This window comes from Cryptomeria japonica, chromosome 7, assembly GCF_030272615.1.
Source record: "Cryptomeria japonica chromosome 7, Sugi_1.0, whole genome shotgun sequence".
Lineage (NCBI taxonomy): Eukaryota > Viridiplantae > Streptophyta > Pinopsida > Cupressales > Cupressaceae > Cryptomeria > Cryptomeria japonica.
The window spans coordinates 39,523,206-39,544,997 of NC_081411.1; the positions used below are offsets into that span (position 1 = coordinate 39,523,206).

The 21,792-nt window shown below is 32.7% G+C and overlaps 1 protein-coding gene across 1 annotated transcript; it reads left to right on the forward strand.

Moving 5' to 3' along the window:
- Window positions 1-12,403: 12,403 nt before the first annotated feature.
- On the forward strand, window positions 12,404-13,537 carry LOC131056230 (short-chain dehydrogenase reductase 2a-like). The gene is made up of 2 exons (XM_057990584.1): window positions 12,404-12,488; window positions 12,573-13,537. Exons 1-2 carry the CDS (start codon window positions 12,463-12,465, stop codon window positions 13,348-13,350), a joined length of 804 nt encoding a protein of 267 aa, XP_057846567.1. The 5' UTR covers window positions 12,404-12,462; the 3' UTR covers window positions 13,351-13,537.
- The last annotated feature ends 8,255 nt before the right edge of the window (window positions 13,538-21,792 follow it).

Here is a 21,792-nt window from a genome sequence, read left to right on the forward strand (position 1 = left end):
CCATGAGAGTTGTAATATTTAATCCCATTTGGATGTCTATGGCTTTGCTACTAGTTAGCTCTATTGTTTCTGTCTACAACGTCCCTTTGTTGGTTCCAGATCCACGAAAAATCTGAGGGTTTCAAGTCCCTTAAAAACCTATTGTATGAGGTTTTTGGTCCCCTCAAAACTTGTTTATCATAATAAAAAACAATATACTAATATACTAGTTGCACTTATAATTTCTATGAATCAAAATTGTACCCTAATATTAAAATGACAAGTACTACCCACTATGTGGCACTTGTTATTTCTAACAGTTTTGTCTTTATTAAATTTGGAATTGTGCATCAAAGAAATCTCTTGTTTTTGAAATTGATTTAGTTTTTTTTCATTTTGAATCCATTTTTCAAAAGTTCAAATTTATTGTAGCTTTGCATTCACTTTTGAAAATCTATTACTCAATGCAAACTTTGCATTCACTTTCCAAAATCTCCAATTTAATGCAAGTTTTTGGTTCAGCTTAGAAAATCTATAACTCAATCTAAACTTTGCAGTCATTTTGTAAAATGCAAAAATTAATGAAAACATTGTGTTTATTTTTAAAAATTTACAACAAAATGTGAATTCAGTATTTTTAAAACAAATATTTTGTCATTTTTGTGTATTTACCTATGATAAAGAACAAAACATAACTTTATATAGGATTTGTAGTTGTTTCTAAAATTTGGTCATAATGTAAAGAATGTGTTGATGACCAAAAATCAACAATTTGAAATTTAGAAAGCTACAGAAATTTTAAATTTAATTGTTTTCTACGATAAATTGTCAAAATAATAAAAGTTTAATATTTTGAAAACTAAAAAGTGACTTGTTCTAAAAAATGGCCACATCTATTAAACTCCCAACTTAGACATCCCTACATAGTGGTTCTACATAAGTTAGCCAAATTATTGAATTTAATTGTTTTCTCTATTTGCCTCATTATGTTGACTCCTCTTAGGATCACAACAAAAATGGAAGATTGTTCTTGTTAAAATGGTCATTCCTTTCAACATAAATCCAGTGACATATGGTGCTTCAAGGATTGATGAAGGTAGTAACAAGTATATAACACATGCAACATTATTGTTTCACAAATGGAGTTTTCTAATGAATGTTATAATTCTTAATAGCACTTATTGCTTTAACACAAAAAGTTCAAATTTGGTGATCTCAAAACAGGGCTAACAACTAGATCTAACTAGGGACAAGGACTATGAAAACCCCTATATAAGCATAGAATCTTAACAAAAAATCTATGTGTTATTCATTGGGCAATGGACTCAAAAGGGTCCAAACAATTAAAAAAAAAGATTAAGAGACTAGGTGTGAGCCAAAAATGGTATGTACACATGAAAGAAGAAAAATAAAATCAAATACATGGAAAAAATCCTATTTAACTTATATACTTTTAGATATTTCAAGATATTTAAGAAAAAATTCTTCTACAAGCAATGAGCACAGAACAACCCAGAATAGAATTATGAAAGAGATGAATGTATGTACATAGAAGGATATCTTATGTTAATAAAACAAGTGAAGGGAAAAGATAAAAAACTCTAACTAACTTCCCCTACACAATAAGTCAAAGTTATTAAAACACTTGACAAGTGTGTAGGCAAGTATCGGCTATTGTGTGGAGGTAGTTAGTCATTTTTTATTCCTTCTCCCTTCACTTTCTTTTCCATATAAGAAATCATTCTACATAGATACATTCATCTCTTTCATAATGCTATTTTGAGTTCCTATATGCTTGTTGTTTGTGGAAGCTTGGTTATTTTTTCTTCTAGATCTTGGGAACTTTAACCTGGTATCATAACCACGCTAGAAAAACCCTTTCCAAATTCAACATGTAGCCTAATTAATAAAACCTCATACAGGAATTTAATATTTAATTATTGGCTTGGTGTTTTTCCATGAGTTACCCCTACCCATTTTACCAATTTTGCTAAATTTAGGAGCAATCTTTAATTCATGGCATATTTGGTGTTTGCAGCTATACATTGTGAGGGTTTGTATATTTGAAAAAAATCAATTATCCCATCACATTTGAAGAGTTTCATGTACATATTGGCATCATGCACTTTATGGCATACTAATTGTCATTTTATTATTTGAAAGTACTTCAAATTGATCTATAGTGGAACATTTCCACATCAACTCCAAGGCATTAACTCTATCATTTTTATCATAGTTTATTCTTAATTGCAACACCAACATCATTTAAATCCTTGATAATATTAATTTGGTTTTGTGTGTACTCATAGCTTGTGTTTTTATCTTTTCCTTTTAATCATAGTAAACACCAACATGTGCATGATAGGCAATCTCTACCTCAAACTACTCTAGGTGGATTAGGAAAACCCATTGACTAGCTATAGAAAATAAATGCCATCATGGAATAATAGGTGGCAACCTTGAAGTACCTATGAACTCAATTGTAACATTTCTCATTGAACTTTAGTTTTGAGGTTTTTGGCATGTGGACCTTCTCTATTTGAGATAATATATCCAACCAAATGTTCTTCATCAAAGATATCTGAATCAAGACTCTTATCAACTTCTTGTATGAGTTGAAGCATTACTACTTCAAGCTTTTTAATGCATCTTTGAAAATTTAGATCTACAACTTAATGACGTGAATACTCCCTTTTAGTCAATGAATTAGTATAAAACACATCACTAGAACAATAATAATCCTTATCCAATATCTCAAATATACAAGTAGAGATACCATGAGGCAAAATCTTTTCTTGGATTTCCTTTGATTGATCAATAGGAGTTTTAAGATCCTTCAATACATAAAATTGTTTTGGTTTTACTAACATGATTCCAACTAGGTACACTAAACAATGGTTTCAATTTGAAGACACATTACCATTGAGTTGTACTTGCATTTGGTGTTTTTCATATTCATCCCTTCCTTCTAATCTCATATTTTATCTATATCGCTATGGGAACCCATAATATCTTTTTCCTTTTCGGTAAGCGCATTATTTATAAAATCGACATAGTAAGGAGTATTGCTTGACGACTAGTTCTCAAGGGAAAAAGGAACTTTTGGGATTGATTGTGTGTGTAGTAGACTATGGATTCCTTTTGTTTTATCTTCATATTTTTTAGTCTCTTAATTAGAACATATTTCATCGTCTTGATCAAGTTGCAAGACCAGATGTTGCCTCTACAAATGTATTTTATCTCTACAATGAGATTTCATCATACAAAATTAAACTCACTACTTGAGCAAGGTAGCCACTTGGCCATTTGCAACTTACCATTCATGAAACTAGTCCTTTTAAGTTTCCACATGGTTGCTTCTCCATTAATAAACACTCAACATCAATGTATAATAAAGGGTCACACTATGCACAAACTTAAGTGGCTAAACAATAAAATAGAAAAATAAGATGATGTCTGTAATCATTTATCTACAAAGCAAAGAGACTATAATGTGATTGCATAATGTGAATGTACGAAAATATTGAGATAGTGTTTGGTAAAACACAAGAATATATATATTTTTTGTTGAGGCAAAACATTATCTTGTATAAAAAGTCACTATTTAAATATAAACAAAATTGTGAGTATGAAACAAGAACTTCGACACTTAATTTAAACATTTCAAGAAAAGGGTATAAACATTTCACAACTATCATGATTATGGCTCCATAGATTGAGAAAAACACAATGAGCTGTAAAATTTATACATGAGATGAGAATAATAGATCAATCCATTATAATAATCAAAGGCACAATAGATCATCACACATCTCAATGCAACTACATAATCAGAAATCACCTTAAGGATTTCAAACACAACATGGGTAGAAAAAAATCACGAAACATGTATCAAACCAAGCATAAGATAAACACTCAAGGTTAGACACTGTAACAAATGAAGCACTAGAATAAGATCAAATTACCACAGAATAATTTATAGTCGAATTGCAAATGGCACAACAAGCACATAACCAAATCCACATCATGAAGCAAGAATACAAAAGAGCAAACTATAGGTGCATTATAGATCTTGGAGAGAAGTGCAATTTGGGAATCTAGTCTCCAATAATAATAGGTACATATTCGTGCCCTTTTCTAGCTACTGCTAATGCATTGAATGATAAAATTAAAATATATAATCTACATTTTCAATAAATATGATATTTTATTTGTCCCAATACAAAAAAGGAAAACATTGTACAAACACATATGAAGCATGTACCACATTAGAAATATTTGTTAGCTTAATTTTTAGATGAAAATGATGCTATAAAGTCACATTGATAAAAGGTATAGACCAAGTATTTTAGAGTATCCTCAATTCTAAATCAATAATTAGATATTGGAATGGTACTAGAATAAGCATATGCTAGAAATAAAATCTACCAATAACCAATCCTTCCCTTACACTATGATAAAGAATAAGTCACATTTTTAGATGAGATGTCTAGAAAAGTCCTAAATTACAACCATTTTCTAAAGGATTAATTTTTAGCTTAATTATGGAGAAGAAAATTATAAGAGAACTAATAAAGACAAAGGTAATAGAAAATTTCCTCTATAACAATAAGAAAAAAAGAATCTAAGAAGGAAGTATACAAAGGAACAAGAGATATAATTAGTCAAGATAAAAAGAAAATATATCAAATAAATTTACAAAAAGACTAAGAAGAAAAAGAAGAAGTGAAAAAAAAAATTACACTAAAGAGGAAGGAGAAAAAAAAGATAACTAAACAACCTTCCTCTACACAAGCCTTTAGAATAGTTTTTCTCTCATTTCATACATTTGGACCTATTATAGTAAGGATGCCTATTGTATCAACCCCTTCTCATTCACCAACTACATCAACCATTTCCCCATGCCAAAAAAATCATTTCATTAATTAATTCTTAAAATAAAATTTTTGTCGTATTTGGAGACATTCTTGCCTTATTAAAAACAAGATCAATTACTTCTTCCCATCATAAATCTCCTTCCTTGTTGTCTAACATTGAAAAAGTAGTTGAGGAATTGGATGCAATATGTTAGGGAATATATATTGGGAACTAAAGTCATCACTAGTTCATGTAAGACCATAACAAATCCACAATAATAGTAATAGGTGAATTCAATTATCAAACACAACTTTTAATAGGTAAGAATAGGATGGCTTCTAGTCCTAATGTGTAATCACCAAAAGAAGCTATATTTTTTAGAAATAAGGAGGAGAATCATCTATCCAACAAAGAGAAAAAATATCAATTAGAATCTTAATCACCTAAACTGTATAATTTACTCCAACCAATATAGCATCTAGGATAGAAAAATAGATCAGCCACTAACTATTGAGAAGATACATAAAGGGAGCGAGGTTCTAGATAAAATAGAGACGTAAAAAGAACAACAAGCTATTTTCTAGCAAGCAATAAAAGTAGCTTAATTACATCTTCAAAAAAATATATAGAAAATTTCATAATCTGATCAATATCAAGTACTAGATACCTCTATTGGTACTTACATACCTAGTATAAACATTCAAAGTAGGTAGTGACTAATAAAGGAAGTATCAAAGGGTTTGTCTAGATTCACAAAGATTGGTGTATCAAGTCTCAAAAACACACCAATAAACATATCTTTCAATGGAGCTAGAATAATTGAGATACCTATGCATATTGTTGATAATAATGAGAAGGAGCTTACAACTGTATATTACATGATTAGTAATATTAACATTGGTGTTTAGACAAGGAAGCAAAAGATACATGAAACATATACTACAATAACTACATATGTATCTCAAATAGGTAAGTATTTAAAGACAAAGAGGAATCTGCAAGAGTAAGTAGTAGAGCTCATATCATATATTAAATACTTGCATTATTACCTCCAATGTAAGGATGGATCTATAACTCTCTTTGTTTTTGCAAAGAAAGAAGCTTCCTTATATAAGATGAAGTATAGTACATGGTGCAGGAGCACCTGAGCACCTGAATGCTCAAATCACAGCAGGTATAGCATTTTGTTGCAAATTAAGCATGTGTGTTTATTTTATGCTTCTAGTAGGTTTAATAGGTTTTTTTTGTGGTGTAATGAGGTTTGGAACTCATTTTGTTTAAGAGTTTCCAAGATTTTTGGTTTTTGCTCAATGGGCCAAAAATTGTCAATTTCGGGTCCAAATGAGCATTTTTGAATTTTTTGATGTTGTAAAGCCTTGAAAGGAATTGGAGCATGTTTATTTAGTGTTTATAAATGATTTTGATTCATTGGTTTGAGTGCCAAGTCACCAGAAGTCAAAATGCAATTTTTGAGCAACAAAAGTTGTCAAAAAGTTGTCAAAAGTTGTCAAAAAAGTGGTTTTTGGTGGTTTTGGTTAGTTCCAGCCTGTACCCATCTGTACAAGGGCTTCAACAAGTTGGCACATGTATATAAACCATGTTCCAATCATTGTATGGGTTGTTCATTTTGGAAAATTAAGAGAAATACTTATTTTGCTCTCATTTTTGTGAGTTTTTAACTAATTTTCTACACTTTTGAGAGTACAGTCCGTACCATGGCTCCATGAGTCCGTACTACTCTTTTTTTTCACTGCTGTGATCTCTCTTGATGTTTTAGTAGTGATCTCTAATCTTTTCTTGGGGTTTGGAACAAGTTTTGTTTGAAGTGCTCTTGAGAAAGGCATAGTTTTGTGGTTCCAATGGAAGATCATTCATGGTCCAACTAATTTCTTCAAAGTCTCTTCATCCATGGCTTTGAGGGAATTTGTTGGATCTGTACATACTGTACCATACATCCATTTTCCTTTTCTAGCAATGTACAAGTGTTTGTAAGCCCATGGCAAGTGTGTGAAGTGAGCAACTTGGCTTGGGTATTCTCAAATTTGTTTAAATGGTACTTTGTTGTTCATAGCACTGTACCTTGAAATGTTAAAGAAGAAACAAGTTGGCAAGAGACAACATTGTGCTTTACCATCCTTGTCTCTCTCATGACTTGGTTGGAAGCAAGAGGCAAAGGTGTAAAATGGACTGCAAAATAGTGAGTCACTGTTTCATTGTTAGATCCTCATTGCCAACCTCTCTAAATGGATAGTATGGAATGATGTATTCCTCTTTCTTGCATCATGAAAATGTATTTGCAAGTGGTTTCAATGTGGAGAAGATAAGATACACCATTTGATTGTAAAGGACCTAAATAAGGATCCTAGAAAAAGTGTATTTCTTTGTCACAGTCTTATAAGGCTGTCATGTTTTGTGGCATCCCTTGAGTGTTCAACTTTTAAGATCTTTAAGAGGCTATATGTATTGTTTTTACCTTTCCATTAACACCCCTTTGCAGGCCAGCGACAGATTGAAGAAATAAATTAAAAAAAAGAAAGAAAGTACAAATAGTTTTAAGACTGTTAAAAGTGCAGTGATGGCGGTGTATGACCAACAGTCATAAAAAACTCCTTTCCTACTTGTTTGCAGGTTGCTCCAACTTCTATCAAGTCTTTATTGCATCTAGATTTGACAGTATTACATTGTATTTGGTGTACAAATGTTGAAATGTATGCAAAAACATTAAAATCATTGCTGTCCCAGTCCTCTAGACTATTTTTTCTGTGTAAGGGCAGCAGTATGGCATTTATTTGACATAATGTCAGTGTTCTAAGATAAGGTTTGAATCTTTGGGAGTGCTTGGTATATGTCAAAGCAAGGTTTAAAACATTTAATTGGGTCTAGTAACATGGAGAAGACTTTTAAATTGCAAACCCTCACTAAAACCTTCAAAAACCCTTGAAAAGTGCCTATTTTGTGGGGCAGTCCTAAAACAGTCCATACAGTACTTGCCATAGAAAAAATCCTTGAGCTTTCATCATCAAATGACCACATCTCCAAGGGTTTTCCATGAAGTTTAGCAGATTGAGCAAGGTGAACAAATTTCACTAGAAACTAGGGCTAATTCTAGTAGCCTTTTTGGAGCAAATTTGACCAATTCATGAAATCGGTAAGGAAGGGGAAGAAATTGGTTGTTTCAAATCATCAAAATTGATGAGTAGAGACCTGAGATACCCTACTACAATATCCAAAGCATTGTATTGAACCATTTGATAAAATGGACCTTTTGCACCTAGAAAGTTGCTTTGAGTAACCCTACGTTCTTTGCTTCCAATTGAGAAATTTCCATTCTTGAGAAGTGAAGGACAGTCATCATACTTTGCAGACCTGTTTAGATGCTCAGTCAACACATTAATATGATTGAAATCCTTAAAGGTGCAAACAAGGTTAGGTAAACCATGGTTCTCCAACAGTTGCCCATTCCTGGAAGAGAGGAGATTCAGCCAGTTGGACAACCAAACTTGTTCATTTTTGGTGACACTCAAGAGGACCTCATTTCAGATTTGAATGCCTTAGCATGGAAGGTAAGGAGGAGTGATGTCCAATACAATAGGGTGCAAGCAGTGTTGAATAGAGAGGAGGAGATAGGAGAAAGGTTTAGAAGAATCCCATTTGTGCCTAGGGATTGATTTGGGAAGAACATTGAGAACAAAAGCCCACCAACCTCAAAGAAGACTAACCTTCTATCATCCCTCCTCATCAGTACAAGAGCAATTAGGATCTAAATACATGAACTATATGATCTACTACAAAGTGATGTATGAAGCCTTACGTTCTAAAGAAAAATATAAGAGCTTGGTCGCTTGGCTAACAAAATTAAGTCAATGATGAATAATTGTTAAGAAGAATTTGATATCGATACCCAAAAATTACCCAAGATACAATGACCCAAATAGATTCCAAGTTATCATAAAAGAAAACATGAATAAAAAAATTAGTCAACCAACCACTTAAAAGGTCAAAAATAATAAAGGAATGGTGGCATTCACTAAGTTGAAATAAGGAAAGAAGCCATGAATATGAAATCCAACCCGAGGACTGAAATAATGGTACATAGATAGAACATAAGAGGAGGTGATGGACCCTAATGCCTTGAAATATCACTTAAAACACAACTTCAGTCAAACATGAGATAACAGCCATTCACTTTCAATTTAGATAGCTTGGATAAGAATCGTACACGTAAGCAGGTACTATTAATCAAGCTACAGACTAAAAGCATCAAGAGTGTTTCAACAGTATTTATTCGTATAAAATAAATTTAATCTTACTGATTATTATGAACTCTGAAAGGGTTTGAAAAAACATCTCTAGTAATTTTCTATTTGACGTTAAATCCATCTTCAAGATGCCTCCGCAAAAAAAAATCATAACGAGGTAGCGGCCAAGGTAGCCGACTAAATTTTTACCATCAAGTTTATTAAAAAACATGGCCCACTGTTCTCGAAATGAATGAGTCAAGAACCATAGTAATGTGATATCCTTTTCAGTAAACTGTCCACGTGCCCAATTTATTTAGTTTTCAAATTTTTGGTACGATTTTAAATTTATTGCCAGCTTTCTCTTTAATATTTCCACCAGGTCACATTTCATATCTTTTATTACATGATCATAATTTTCTTCTTACATCCTTTAATTCTATTTGCAGATAATCATGAAGTCTGGTTTGAATATGCCGATTGGAGGGTAAGTTTTCAATAATTACAAGCGGAGCACATGGCACTGGAGAAGCTATTGCTCGCCTCTTCAACAAACGTGGAGCGAAAGTCATGATTGCAGACATTGCAGACGATGTTGGTCATAAGCTGGCAGAATCTTTGTTACAGTGGACAGTCTATATTCACTGTGATGTGAGCAAAGAGGAAGACGTTAGGACAGCAGTAGATTTGGCCATGGAAAAGCATGGACAATTGGACATTATGTTTAGCAATGCGGGTATTGTAGATAGCCATCGAAATAGTGTTGCAGAGTATAACATGGAGGAAGCAATACAAATACCTCAACAACCTCTATAAAAGAACATAGAAAATTCCTCAATCTAATCAATATCAATTACTAGATACTTGTATGTCTCATGTGCTTGCTACGTCCACCTCCTTGGTGCCTACCTGGCTAGATATACACATTCAAAGTAGACAACGACTAATAAAACTAGTATCAAGCGGTTTTTCTAGCATTATGGCAATGATCGAGGCATCAAGACCCAAAAATAGACCAAGAAATATAACTTTCACTTCTATTAATGGATTTAGAGCTAGAATAATTGAGATATCTATGCATATGATTATGATTGATAATGATGAGATGGAGCTTACAACAATAGATTACAACAATAATATTATCAACGTTGGTGTGCAGGCAAGGGAGCAAGATATAAATGAAACATAAAGTACAATGATTTCAAATTTATCTCGAATGGATAAGGATTTCAAGACAAAGACGAAACTTGAGGAGGAAGAACTAGAGCTAATATCATAAATTGAAAACTTGGATGATCACCTCCAAGCTGTATTAGATCGATATATAACAACTACTATTTTTTTTCTTTTCAACAGACATCTCATTCTTATAAGATGGAGCATATAATGGAGTATGTAGAGAAGAGAACCAGTAATGGATCGTGTTCCAATAATCAATCACTCTTTGTGCATCTAACTTCTTAATTATTAAATTTAAAGGAGTTAGAAAAATGATACGTCCCATTACTAATTTTAAAGGACACAAAAAATGATAATAAAAATCTCATTAATAAGTTTAATATGTATCAATAGTAGATCACATTTTATCTTTTTTGATCCATAATTGATCTATTTGTGCACCACTACTATGACATTTGTCCACAAGTACCACCAATTTTGAGTGGATGGTTATTGAAACATCTTTAAGTAGGTATCATTCGACACTTTGAAAGGTGTACTTTTTGACCCATGTGTGCATAACTAATCCCACATCATGTGTCGTGACTACCCATAAGCCATAACCTTAGCTATAAGTAGTTAAGTTATATACACAAACAACAACAACAAAAAATCATCAAAAATCGATGTATCGTTTAGGATCTATAGGTACACGAAGTTAGATATAACCACTATTGGTAAACTTCCCATAACATGAACAATTAAGATCTGCATGGGGAACTATATGAACAAGGCTACAAAGTAATGGATCCTTAAGTTCAAAATAAAAACGCAAGAGCTTGGTTGCTTGGCGAACAAGATCAGCTCAATGATGAATGATTGTTAAGAAGAATTCAATATTGATGCCTAAAATTTATTTAGGATAGTGATAACCATCCAAATAGATCTCCAACTTGTCATAAAAGAGAGTATAGATAAAAATATTAATTAGTTGGAACCACTTAAAAGATCAAAAATAATAAAGTGAAGAAATGAATGACTGATAAGATTCATGAGGTGAAGCATACCAATAGTCATTATAGCTAACTTCGCATACCCACAGATCCTAAACGATACAGGGGTATTGACGATTTTTTTAATTGTATCTATATGTCACTTAACTGTATTAGCTATTGTTTTGGCTTCTTAGAAGTAATGATACATGTTGCGGGATCTATTATGTGTGAAAGGGTCAAAAAGTGGTCATTTTAATGTGTCGCCTGATACCTACTTAAAGATTCCCCAAAAACCATGTGGTATAACCACTTCAAAATTTGCCTAACCTATATACAAAAATAAAGTTGCACAACTTGTCCAATTAAAATCTTTAAGTTCTAACTATTGAAGGTACAAATAGACAACTATTGATACATATGAAATTTATTAATAAATTTTTAATTATCATTTTTTTGATTTCTTTAAATTTAGAAATTGAAAAATTAAATCATTTTATTGATTTCTTTAAATTTAGAAATTGAAAAATTAGAATTGAAAAAAGAAAAAACCATCCCAGAACTAAGAGAATAGTATATTGGTAGACCATGATGATGAGTTGATAGACCCTGATGCCTTGAAATATCACGCGAAACACCACCTGAGTGAAACTTGAGGTAACAGCCATTCAGTTTCAATTTAGATAGCTTGGATAAGAATCGTACACGTAAACAAGTACTATTAATCCAGCTACAAACTAAAAACATCAAGAGAGTTCCGGCAGTATTTATTCGTATAAAATAAAATCAATCTTACTGATTATTATGAACGTTGAAAGGGTTTGACGAAACCTCTCTAGTAATTTTCTATTTGACGTTAAATCCAGCTTCAAGATGCCCTGGCAAAAAACTTTCGTGACCATCTAGCGGCCATGGTAGCCAACCAATTTTTTACCATCCTCGAAATTGTCTAATGTCCTCAAAATGAATGCGTCAAGGACCATAGTAATGTGATATCCTTTTCAGTACACTGTCCACATGCCCAATTTATTACTGTATGAAATTCTGGGTACGAATTTAAATTTATTTCTACCTTTCTCTTAAATATTCCACCAGCCCACTCTTCATATCTTTTATCACTCTTCATATCTTTTATTTATAGTATCTTCTCTGAATCATCATGCAACTATCTGCTTTAGCTTTATCACATCTCAACTTCTAAAGCGTATTCTTTGACAAGCTTCAAAAGAGGAAGAACTATGTCTACATCGGCGACACAGAGAAGGTAATAACTTACATGCTCATAATTTTCCTCTTACATCGTTTAATTCTATTTGCAGATAATATGAGGTCTGGTTTGAATATGCAGATTGAAGGGAAAGGTTGCAATAATTACAGGCGGAGCACATGGCATTGGGGAAGCTAGTGCTCGCCTCTTCAACAAACATGGAGCGAAAGTCATAATTGCAGACATTGCAGACGATGCTGGTCATAAGCTGGCAGAATCTCTGTCACAGTGGGCAGTCTATATTCACTGTGATGTGAGCAAAGAGGAAGACGTTAGGGCAGCAGTAGATTTGGCCATGGAGAAGCACGGACAACTGGACATTATGTTTAACAATGCGGGCATGGTAGATAGCCATCGAAGTAGTGTTGTGGAGTATAACATGGAGCAATTTGAACGCACCATGAATGTAAATGTAAAAGGAGTAATGCACGGCATTAAGCATGCTGCCCGCGTAATGATACCCAGGCGAAAAGGGTGCATAATTTCTACAGCCAGTATTTCAGGCGTTGTGGGAGGAACTACATCTTATGGATACACTGCTTCAAAACATGCAGTTATAGGCTTGACTAAAAATGGTGCAGCTGAACTCGGAAAATATGGTATCAGAGTCAACTGTGTTTCTCCTTATCTTGTTGCAACTGGGCTTATAATGAACTATTCAGCAAAAGGGAAGAATGAAATGGAGACGTGGGGTAGCAGCTTAGCCAACTTGAAGGGAACGATTCTTAAAGCAGAGGATATTGCAGAGGCTGCTCTGTATTTGGCCAGTGATGAATCTAAATATGTGAGCGGCCATAATCTTGTTGTGGATGGAGGCTTCACGGTTGTAAACCACGACTGGGGACTTTACAGGCCATAATAACTGTGAACATTCAGTCTTCATGTCCTCATTCAAGTTAGCCTGATATAGGAGCTATGGATAGAACATGCGATGATTGTAGCTCAGTGATGTGAGAGAACATTACTACTAGTGCATTCTCTGTAAGATGCTAGTTATCTAGAACTTGTTATTTGCATCACATAATTTAGTTCAGGCCCTTATTCAATAATCCTGATATAGCAGCCATTTATAGTATCTATGATATAGTAGTGCAGTGATATGAAAAAGCACCATGGGAATACAACTATAGGGAAGATAATTTATTTACAATTTGTTGAATCTTCTTTCTACAATGTTTACGAGTTTATAATGCAATATATAGGATTTTGCTAGTTGTTGATGAAAGTAATAATATAATATACTTAAAATTATTGATGTACAATAATGTTGCTATAGGGATACGAAGGATTATGATAATCACCTATGTTGGTAGTGTGTGATTTTGATCAAATGGATAATGATGCTAGATGATGCATAATGACCTATAGGTGATTATTAACTTGAACCTTTTGTCTAGTGGCTCTATAAATAATGATTAGTTGAAATCGTGTTAGCTTAGGCATTTGATTAGTTCAAATAATGACTAGCTGAAATTATATTAAGTTAAGCATGATTTTCTTTTCCTACATAGTTAAATTGGGGGAATGTAGACTCAAGTATACATTGAGGAAGATAACAAATGACCAGATAGGCAAGTGAATTTGGGCTTATTTGTCTAAAATCTCAAGAATTGGACTAATAAGTTATCTCCCCTTGAACATGTGAGTTCCCAAATAACAGCGATTTCAACAAATACATCACCTCCAATGTCAAAGGAAGGAACAAAGAGACAATATAGTTACTTGTGATAATGACTCACACAGTTGATAACTCTCAAATTAATGATTTCCTTTTGATGGATGTGATCTTCCCCGCTTTAATTTTTATTGAAAAGTTAATCAAATTTTAATTCTTGCTTTCCTTTTTTGTGTTTGGCTTTTTTTCTCACATTTCTATATTCGTGACAAGTTCTGGTTAATAAATTTAATTTGATAGAAAATGTAAGTTTATGTGGAGATATTTGTTTTATTTTAAGTAATTATTGTTAACTCAAGACAACAAGTATATTTCTTTTATCAATTTGATGATTGTTGGTAGTTTTTTGAAACTTATAAAAACATTAATACAACCTAGATAAGCTAAAAAGTAGTCAAGCATATGGTATTACCCAAGAAAAGTAGGCTTACGTAGCACTGTTATAAACCAATGTTCAAAATAAATTAAAGGAGAAAATGAAATTATAATTTTTTAAATAATAAAAAATATATATCAAATATATTGCACAGAATAGTCTTACATGTGTGTTGATTGAGCATAAAAAGGTTTCTCATCAATTTTGGCATATCTTCTAGTATAACCTTTCAAAATTATTTGTCTAGCCTAACTTGCTCAAATATCATATTATAAATTGGGATCTTAGGATACTAATCATTATAAACAAGATATTAAATAAATGCATTGAGAATCATACAACCATAAAATAACACATTATACAAGATATAAATGGGAAAACCCTTCCAGGTAAAAAATACCCTATAAAGCATCATTTATGAAAACACTTACAAATGTAGTCTATCATGAATAGACTAGACCTAGGGACGCCCCTCCAGTAGTTTCAATTGGCCAATAATTCCTCTTGTGCATAGTGATACAACTCACCATAAAGCTCCAAATTCACATTCCTCTCATATAAGAGAGAACCTCCTTAAATATAAGAGGAAGGGTGACTTCACTAGTTGCAACTTTTCATTAACTCTCATTCACAAATAATTAATAATCTAACAGTTATTAGATTATAATTATTTCAAATTGGATATAATTTTAAAGCATATAGTATATAAGGTTTTATAACCTATATTAAAACATTATGTATAAATGTTATAAGGATGTGACCCCTAATAAAATTATGTTCTAATAATTACCCTCCTTCATCTTTCAAAATAAAAAATGTAGAGGATTTCAATCTTGTTAATGGATTTTGTTCATTAGCCATTACATTGAGTCCTTTAAGCATATGAAATTGGAACATATATAGAAAATATCAAGTAATCAATTGAAAGATCCATTAAAGACAATAAACCATGAGCCGAGAATTAGAAAACTACAATTAAAATATACATGATTTCTTGAGAGAAACTAACAAAAGGTGACTGATAAATCCAAGCAAGATAATGTAAAAAATTCTTGATAAGTTGTCACTCCTAAGATAGGAAATATGATGTCTCTCCTAGGAATAATAATGTGAATTCTAGATGCTTCAAATATTTCCCCCTAGATGTTCTGTTATCCTTAACTGATAAATGAAATCATACATCAACAATTTTCCAAATATGAAGACAATAGATAATTTAATATGAACTATTTATTTTAATATTTTTTTATCTAGAAGGCCCATATACCCTATATTGAAAATAATATGTATAATGTCAATGGGCCCTTGGTCTACTCGTGAAGTTGAATGGCTCCAAATGAGCCCACCAGGGTTCAAGTTTTGCTGAGTGCAAGGCTCCAACATCGTAAGGGATGAGGCCAAGATCGTGCCTTGGGCGAGAGGTTCAGCCTATTGGATCGTGCCCCCATATTGGGTATTATCACTCAACTATTCCAAATTAATCTAGCAAATAACAAGATCATTTGAAGAAGGAAGCTATGTCATACACATAAACATCTAGGAGAGAATTTTAGATTGGGAATCTAGTTCGCAATCATAATAGGTACATATTCATTCCCTTTTTATATTGATTGTTAATGCATAAAATACTAAATTAAAAAATATATAATCTACATTTTTAAACAATAAGAGATTTTGTTGTTTCCAAAGTAAAAATTAAACAAAATTGTAGGAACATATATCAAGCATGAACCACATTAGAAATACTTTTCATCTTTTTGTGTTGATAAAAATGATGTTAGAAAGGTACAATATCTAAAATCTAGACAAATTATTTTTGAATATCCAATTTTAAATTAATATGTAGATAATAAAAAGATAATAAAAGAAGTATATATTCTATAAATCAAATCTACCAAGGAAAAATCCTTCCACTACATTAAGCTAAAGAAGAAGTCATATTTATAGATGGGATATCTAGAGAAGTACTAAAGTACAACAATCTTTGAGTTAAAAGAAAAATTGATCAACCATTAGCTAAAATGTGGCATTTTCTTTTAAAGAATAATAGAACTAACAATGAGAAAATTAATACAAAATTTTCTCTATAAAAATTAAAAAAAAATCCAACAAGTATAAAAAAAAACAAAGATTATAACTACTCAAAGTAAAAATAAAATATATTAAATAGAAATTATGAAATTACACGGAAGAAGGAGAAAACAAAGACAATAAACAACCTTCCTTTGCACAAGCCTTTATAATAGTTCTTCGCTAAGTCATACATCCACTAAAGTAAGGATACTTATAATATGGGTTAGTGAGTTATGAGTTGCTTATGAGTGAATTGCTTAAATAGAAAGTTGTATCAACCCATTCTCTTTATATCCAACTCCATCGACCATTATCCGTATTTAAGAAAATTCATTTCAATAATTGATTCTTATAATAAAGCTTCTATCACATCCCAGGAGACTCTTTCTTTGTAAATAATATGATAAACATTTATAAATTTATTGAATAATTATAAGCAATATGTTGGGAAATAGATATTGGGATATAAAGTCACCAGTAGGTCAGTAAATTCCCAATAATATAAGTAGATACAACAATAAGACACAACTTTTAGTAGACAAAAGCAGGATAGCTTCTAGTCCTAAGACTAATCAGCCAAAAGAAGCTCTAAATTTTAGCAATAAAGAAGAGAATATTGCATAAAGAAAGAGCAATGATCTTGATTAGAATCTGAAAGACCTAAGCAGTAATCTATTCCACCCAACTGATCATCTCGGACACACAAATAGATCAACAACTAACCACCGAGAAGCTAGACAAACGGAAAAGGCTTCTGGATAAAATTGAGATGGAAAAGAACAACAAAAGCTATATTCCACCAAGCAATACCAGTATCTCAATCACCTCTATCTAATCAATATCAAGTACTAGATACTTCTGTCTCGTGTACTTGATACATCCACCTCCTTGGTACCTACCTGGCTAATCAACAGTCAAAGTAAACAATGACTAATAAAGCTAGTATCAAAGGGTTTGTCTAGGATAATGGCAATGATCAAGGCATCAAGACCCAAAAAAATAGACCAAGAAATATATCTCTCACTTTTATTGATGTCTTTAGACCCAGAATAATAGAGATGTCTAACCATATGATTAATAATGATAAGATGGAGCTTACAACAATAGATTACAAGATATTATTATCAACGTTGATGTGCAGACAAGGGAGGAAGAGATACATGAAACATAAAGTATCTCGAATGGATAGGAATTTCAAGACAGAGAGGAAAGTTTATGATTAAATAGTAGAGCTAATATCATATATTAAATACTTGGATGCTCATCTCCAAGCTACGGATAGATCGAAGGATTTTTTTTTTTCAAAGAAAGAATTCTCTTTCTTATCTAAGATGAAATATGTTACATGAGCAATTAATATCTGGATGGAGCAACTATGTGACCAAGGCTATAAAGTGATGGATGAAGCCTTAAGTTCAAAAGAAAAATGCAAGAGATTTGGTTGCTTGACAAACAGGATCAAAACAATGATGAACAATTGTTAAGAAGAATTTGATAGAGATAATGATCTACATAAAGGCCAACTTACATAAAAGAGAGTATGCATAAAAATATTAATCAACTGAAACCACTTAAAGGTCAAAAATAGAAAAGTGAAGAAATGAATGATGGATAAGACTCACTAAATTGAAGGAAAGAAGCCATGGAATATTAAATACTCCACCAGGATAGAAAATATAGTGCATAGGTAGATCATGATGATGAGGTGATAGACCCTAATGCCTTGAAGTATCACTTAAAACACTAGCTCTGTCAAAAATGAGATAAGAGCTATTCAATTTCATTTGAGATCGCTTCGATACAAATCATGCAAATAAGTAGGTGGTATTAATCAAGGTACAGACTAAAAGAATCAAGAGAGTTCCGACAGTATTTATTAGGGTTTGAGAAAATTGTAGTAATTTCTTAAGTGACATTAAATCCGTCTCCAAGATGGTCGCTGAAACTTTTCATGACGAGCCAGCGGCCAAGGTAGGAGACTAATTTTTTACCATCGGTTCACTATTATCGAACTGAATGAGCCACTGTCCACTGTCCACCCAAATAATTTATTTCTGTATGAAATTTTAAATCTTATTTAAGTTTATTTCTAGCTTTCTCTTAAATAATTTCAGCTCACACTTTTCACATTTTTATTAATAGTTGATCTCATCTCTAAATCAACATGCAACTTCTGCTCCAAGTTTATCTCATCTCAACTTGTATAGCGTATTCTCTGACAAGCTTTGGAAGAGGAAGATATCTGTGTAAATCTATAATACCGGGAAAGTAATTGCTTAAATGCCCGTAACTTTCTTCTGACATCATTTATTTACATTTCCAGATAATAATGAGGTATGGTTTTATAATTCAAATTGGCATGAAAGATTGCAATAATTACAGGCGTAGCCACTGTTCGCCTCTTCAACTTGCAAAGCATATTCTCTGACAAGCTTTAGATGAGGAAGATATCTGTCTACATCTTCAACACAGGAAAGGTAATTGCTTAAATGCTCACAGCTTTCTTCAGACATCGTTTATTTCTATTTCCAGATAATAATAAGGTTTGGATTTATAATGCAGATTGGAAGGAAATATTGCAATAATTACAGGCGTCGCCACTGTTCGCCTCTTCGCCAGGCATGGAGCAAAAGTAATAATTGCAGACATTGCATACGGTGCTGGTCATAAACTTCGAAGAATCTACATTCACTGAAATGTCAGCAAAGAGTATAACATGGGGTCTCATTAAAAATAGTGCAGCCGGGAAATATGGTATCAGAGTGAACTGTGTTTCTGCATATCTTATTGCAACTGGGCTTATAATGGACATTGCAGCAAAATACAAGAATGAAATCGAGGCTTGGGGTAGCAGCTTGGGGAACTTGAAGGGAACGATTCTTAAAGCAGACGATATTCCATAGGCTGCTCTTTATTTGGCCAGTGATGAATGTAAATTTGTGAGCGGCCATAATATTGTTGTGGATGGAGAGTTTACCGTTATAAACCACGACTGGGGACTTTACAGGCCATAACAACTCTGATCATTCAATCCTCATCTCCTAATTCAAGTTAGCCTGATGTACGGGCTTTGGAAAGAACATGTAATGATTGTAGTTCTGTGATGTGGGAGAACATTAGAGCAATTTCAATCTGTTTAAGATGCTAGTGTATATAGGATTCGCTATATCCATCATATGATTTAGTTCAGACCCCTAGTCAACTAGGAGTTGCAGGGGAGTGCTGCACTGATTGTAAAGGCAAGGAATTAGATTTATAGAAAAGTGTTTTGTAGATGCATCATAATGAGAGATGGCAATTGAAGGCAAATATGAGTAATATTTATTGATAGATAGAATTGTCATTTTATATAATCCAACCAATGTTTATAATTGTTTCCAAAATATGAAGTTGATCACTCACCATCCCCCATGCTGCTGAATGTAGCATGTTGTACCGAATGAAAGTGCCATTAAGAGTACTTATTACAAATGGTTTGTATTGTAGATTGTATTAATCCCAACCAATGGTATTTGTTGGACCCAGAAAACTTTTGTTATCCACCCTCCATCCCCCATGCTGGTAACAGTAGCATGTTATACAACCATTTGATGTATAGCCATTTGATGTACATCATGTTAAACCTGTGAGAAATAAGATTATATTAAGAAATTGTAAATGCATCAAACACTTGTAAATTGTAAATAATATGAAAGGAAGCTACTTACAATAGTTGCTGATGTTGTATTTTTTTTGTGTTTTTTTTGTTTTGTAGGTTGCTTTGTTGCCTGCCATTTCATACCCTATGAGAAATAACGTTATATTAGAAAACTTGAAGAGTTTTAAATTACAAAGTTTGTAGATTGAAAAGAATTCTAAAGGATGGTAGTTACATCTGTTAATAGTAGGACTATCTTTGGTAGTGGTTCTCCAATCCGCAAAGAACACAGATAGTAAAAACAAAAGTTAGCATCATTGACTGTAAAACTTAGAGATATTTGGATACCCTTGTGGGTTGTGTTGTTTTAAATGATGTCTTCTTTGATTCCCTGCAAGTAGAAGAAGACCCGCAAGTAGAAGAAGACAAGAGAAGTTTAATAACCATTAAAAGAAGCATAATTTTAAGAAAGGTAAATAGTTGAGAAGACAGTGGATGGGAGTTGTGTACCTGTTGTTAATTGAATCTGAATAGTAGTAAAAAATGCTTGTTGAGATTTAACTAGTTACATTTGTTGTTGATCCTGCAAGCCATGAGTATTGTAATGCATTGAAATGAATGACAGAAAATATATGGAGTATAAAATCACATGGACATTGTGTTTGTAGTACCTATTTTTCTTTGTTTTGCAAGTAGTTTTCTTTTGTAATCAGGGAAAGCTTCAACAAACAAGATTCTTACTTTTTTCTTAAAATGGTTGATGCAGCACCTTACAATTTTGAGTACCTTTGGTAAGTGAAAGTCGGGTGAATCCGCAAGTGGCTAATTGATTTCACTCGAGAAAGCGCTATAAATGTAAGGCCTTGTTTCTCTATATTGCCAATGTCAACTGTTGCAAAGTCTAGTGTCAAAACCTGTGATTTGAGAATAGTAATACCCCATGCCATTGTTAATGGAATTTGTGTGCGGTTTCCCCTAGTAATTGGTGGTATGGGATCATGTTTTGGATTCACTTGATCCCATGATGGGTCAGTGTAATGTTGGAAGAGGACCACAACATATTTTGGCAGATTTGGTGGCTTAGAACCTACATCGTAGATAATCCTTTTGATTTGACCCAAAGTACCATTGATAGGCCCAACTTCTATCCATAAATTTGCAATAAGCATTATTTCCTGGTCTATATAAAGAAGCATTTCAAATGAGAGTTGTTCATCTTGGTGTGTTTGTTTATCTTTGTGGTGTCCAATGACTATTGTTGCACGTGGAATGGGTGAGTGCAATTGCTTCAACATCTTAATGTTGTGTGTGTTTGAAGTTACGTTGGTTGTAAACAAATATTTTTGCTGGTTGAAGTGGTTGTTTTTATCAAGTGGCAAAGCATGGGTTGACCGCATCTGTAGACTTTCCTAGTCTATTTGCAATTGTGTTGTGTTGCGTATATTAGGCAAAATCTCACAGAAGTGCATCTGGGAGGGGCATGTACCTTGTTAAAAAGAAACATCCAAGGTGACAACATCATTGAAGGAGTGCCATAAAG

Coding starts and splice junctions, on each gene's coding strand:
- LOC131056230 (XM_057990584.1), top strand. CDS start 12,463: ATGTCTACATCGGCGACACAGAGAAG. Junction 12,489..12,572: donor ACATCGGCGACACAGAGAAG/GTAATAACTTAC, acceptor TTGAATATGCAG/ATTGAAGGGAAAGGTTGCAA.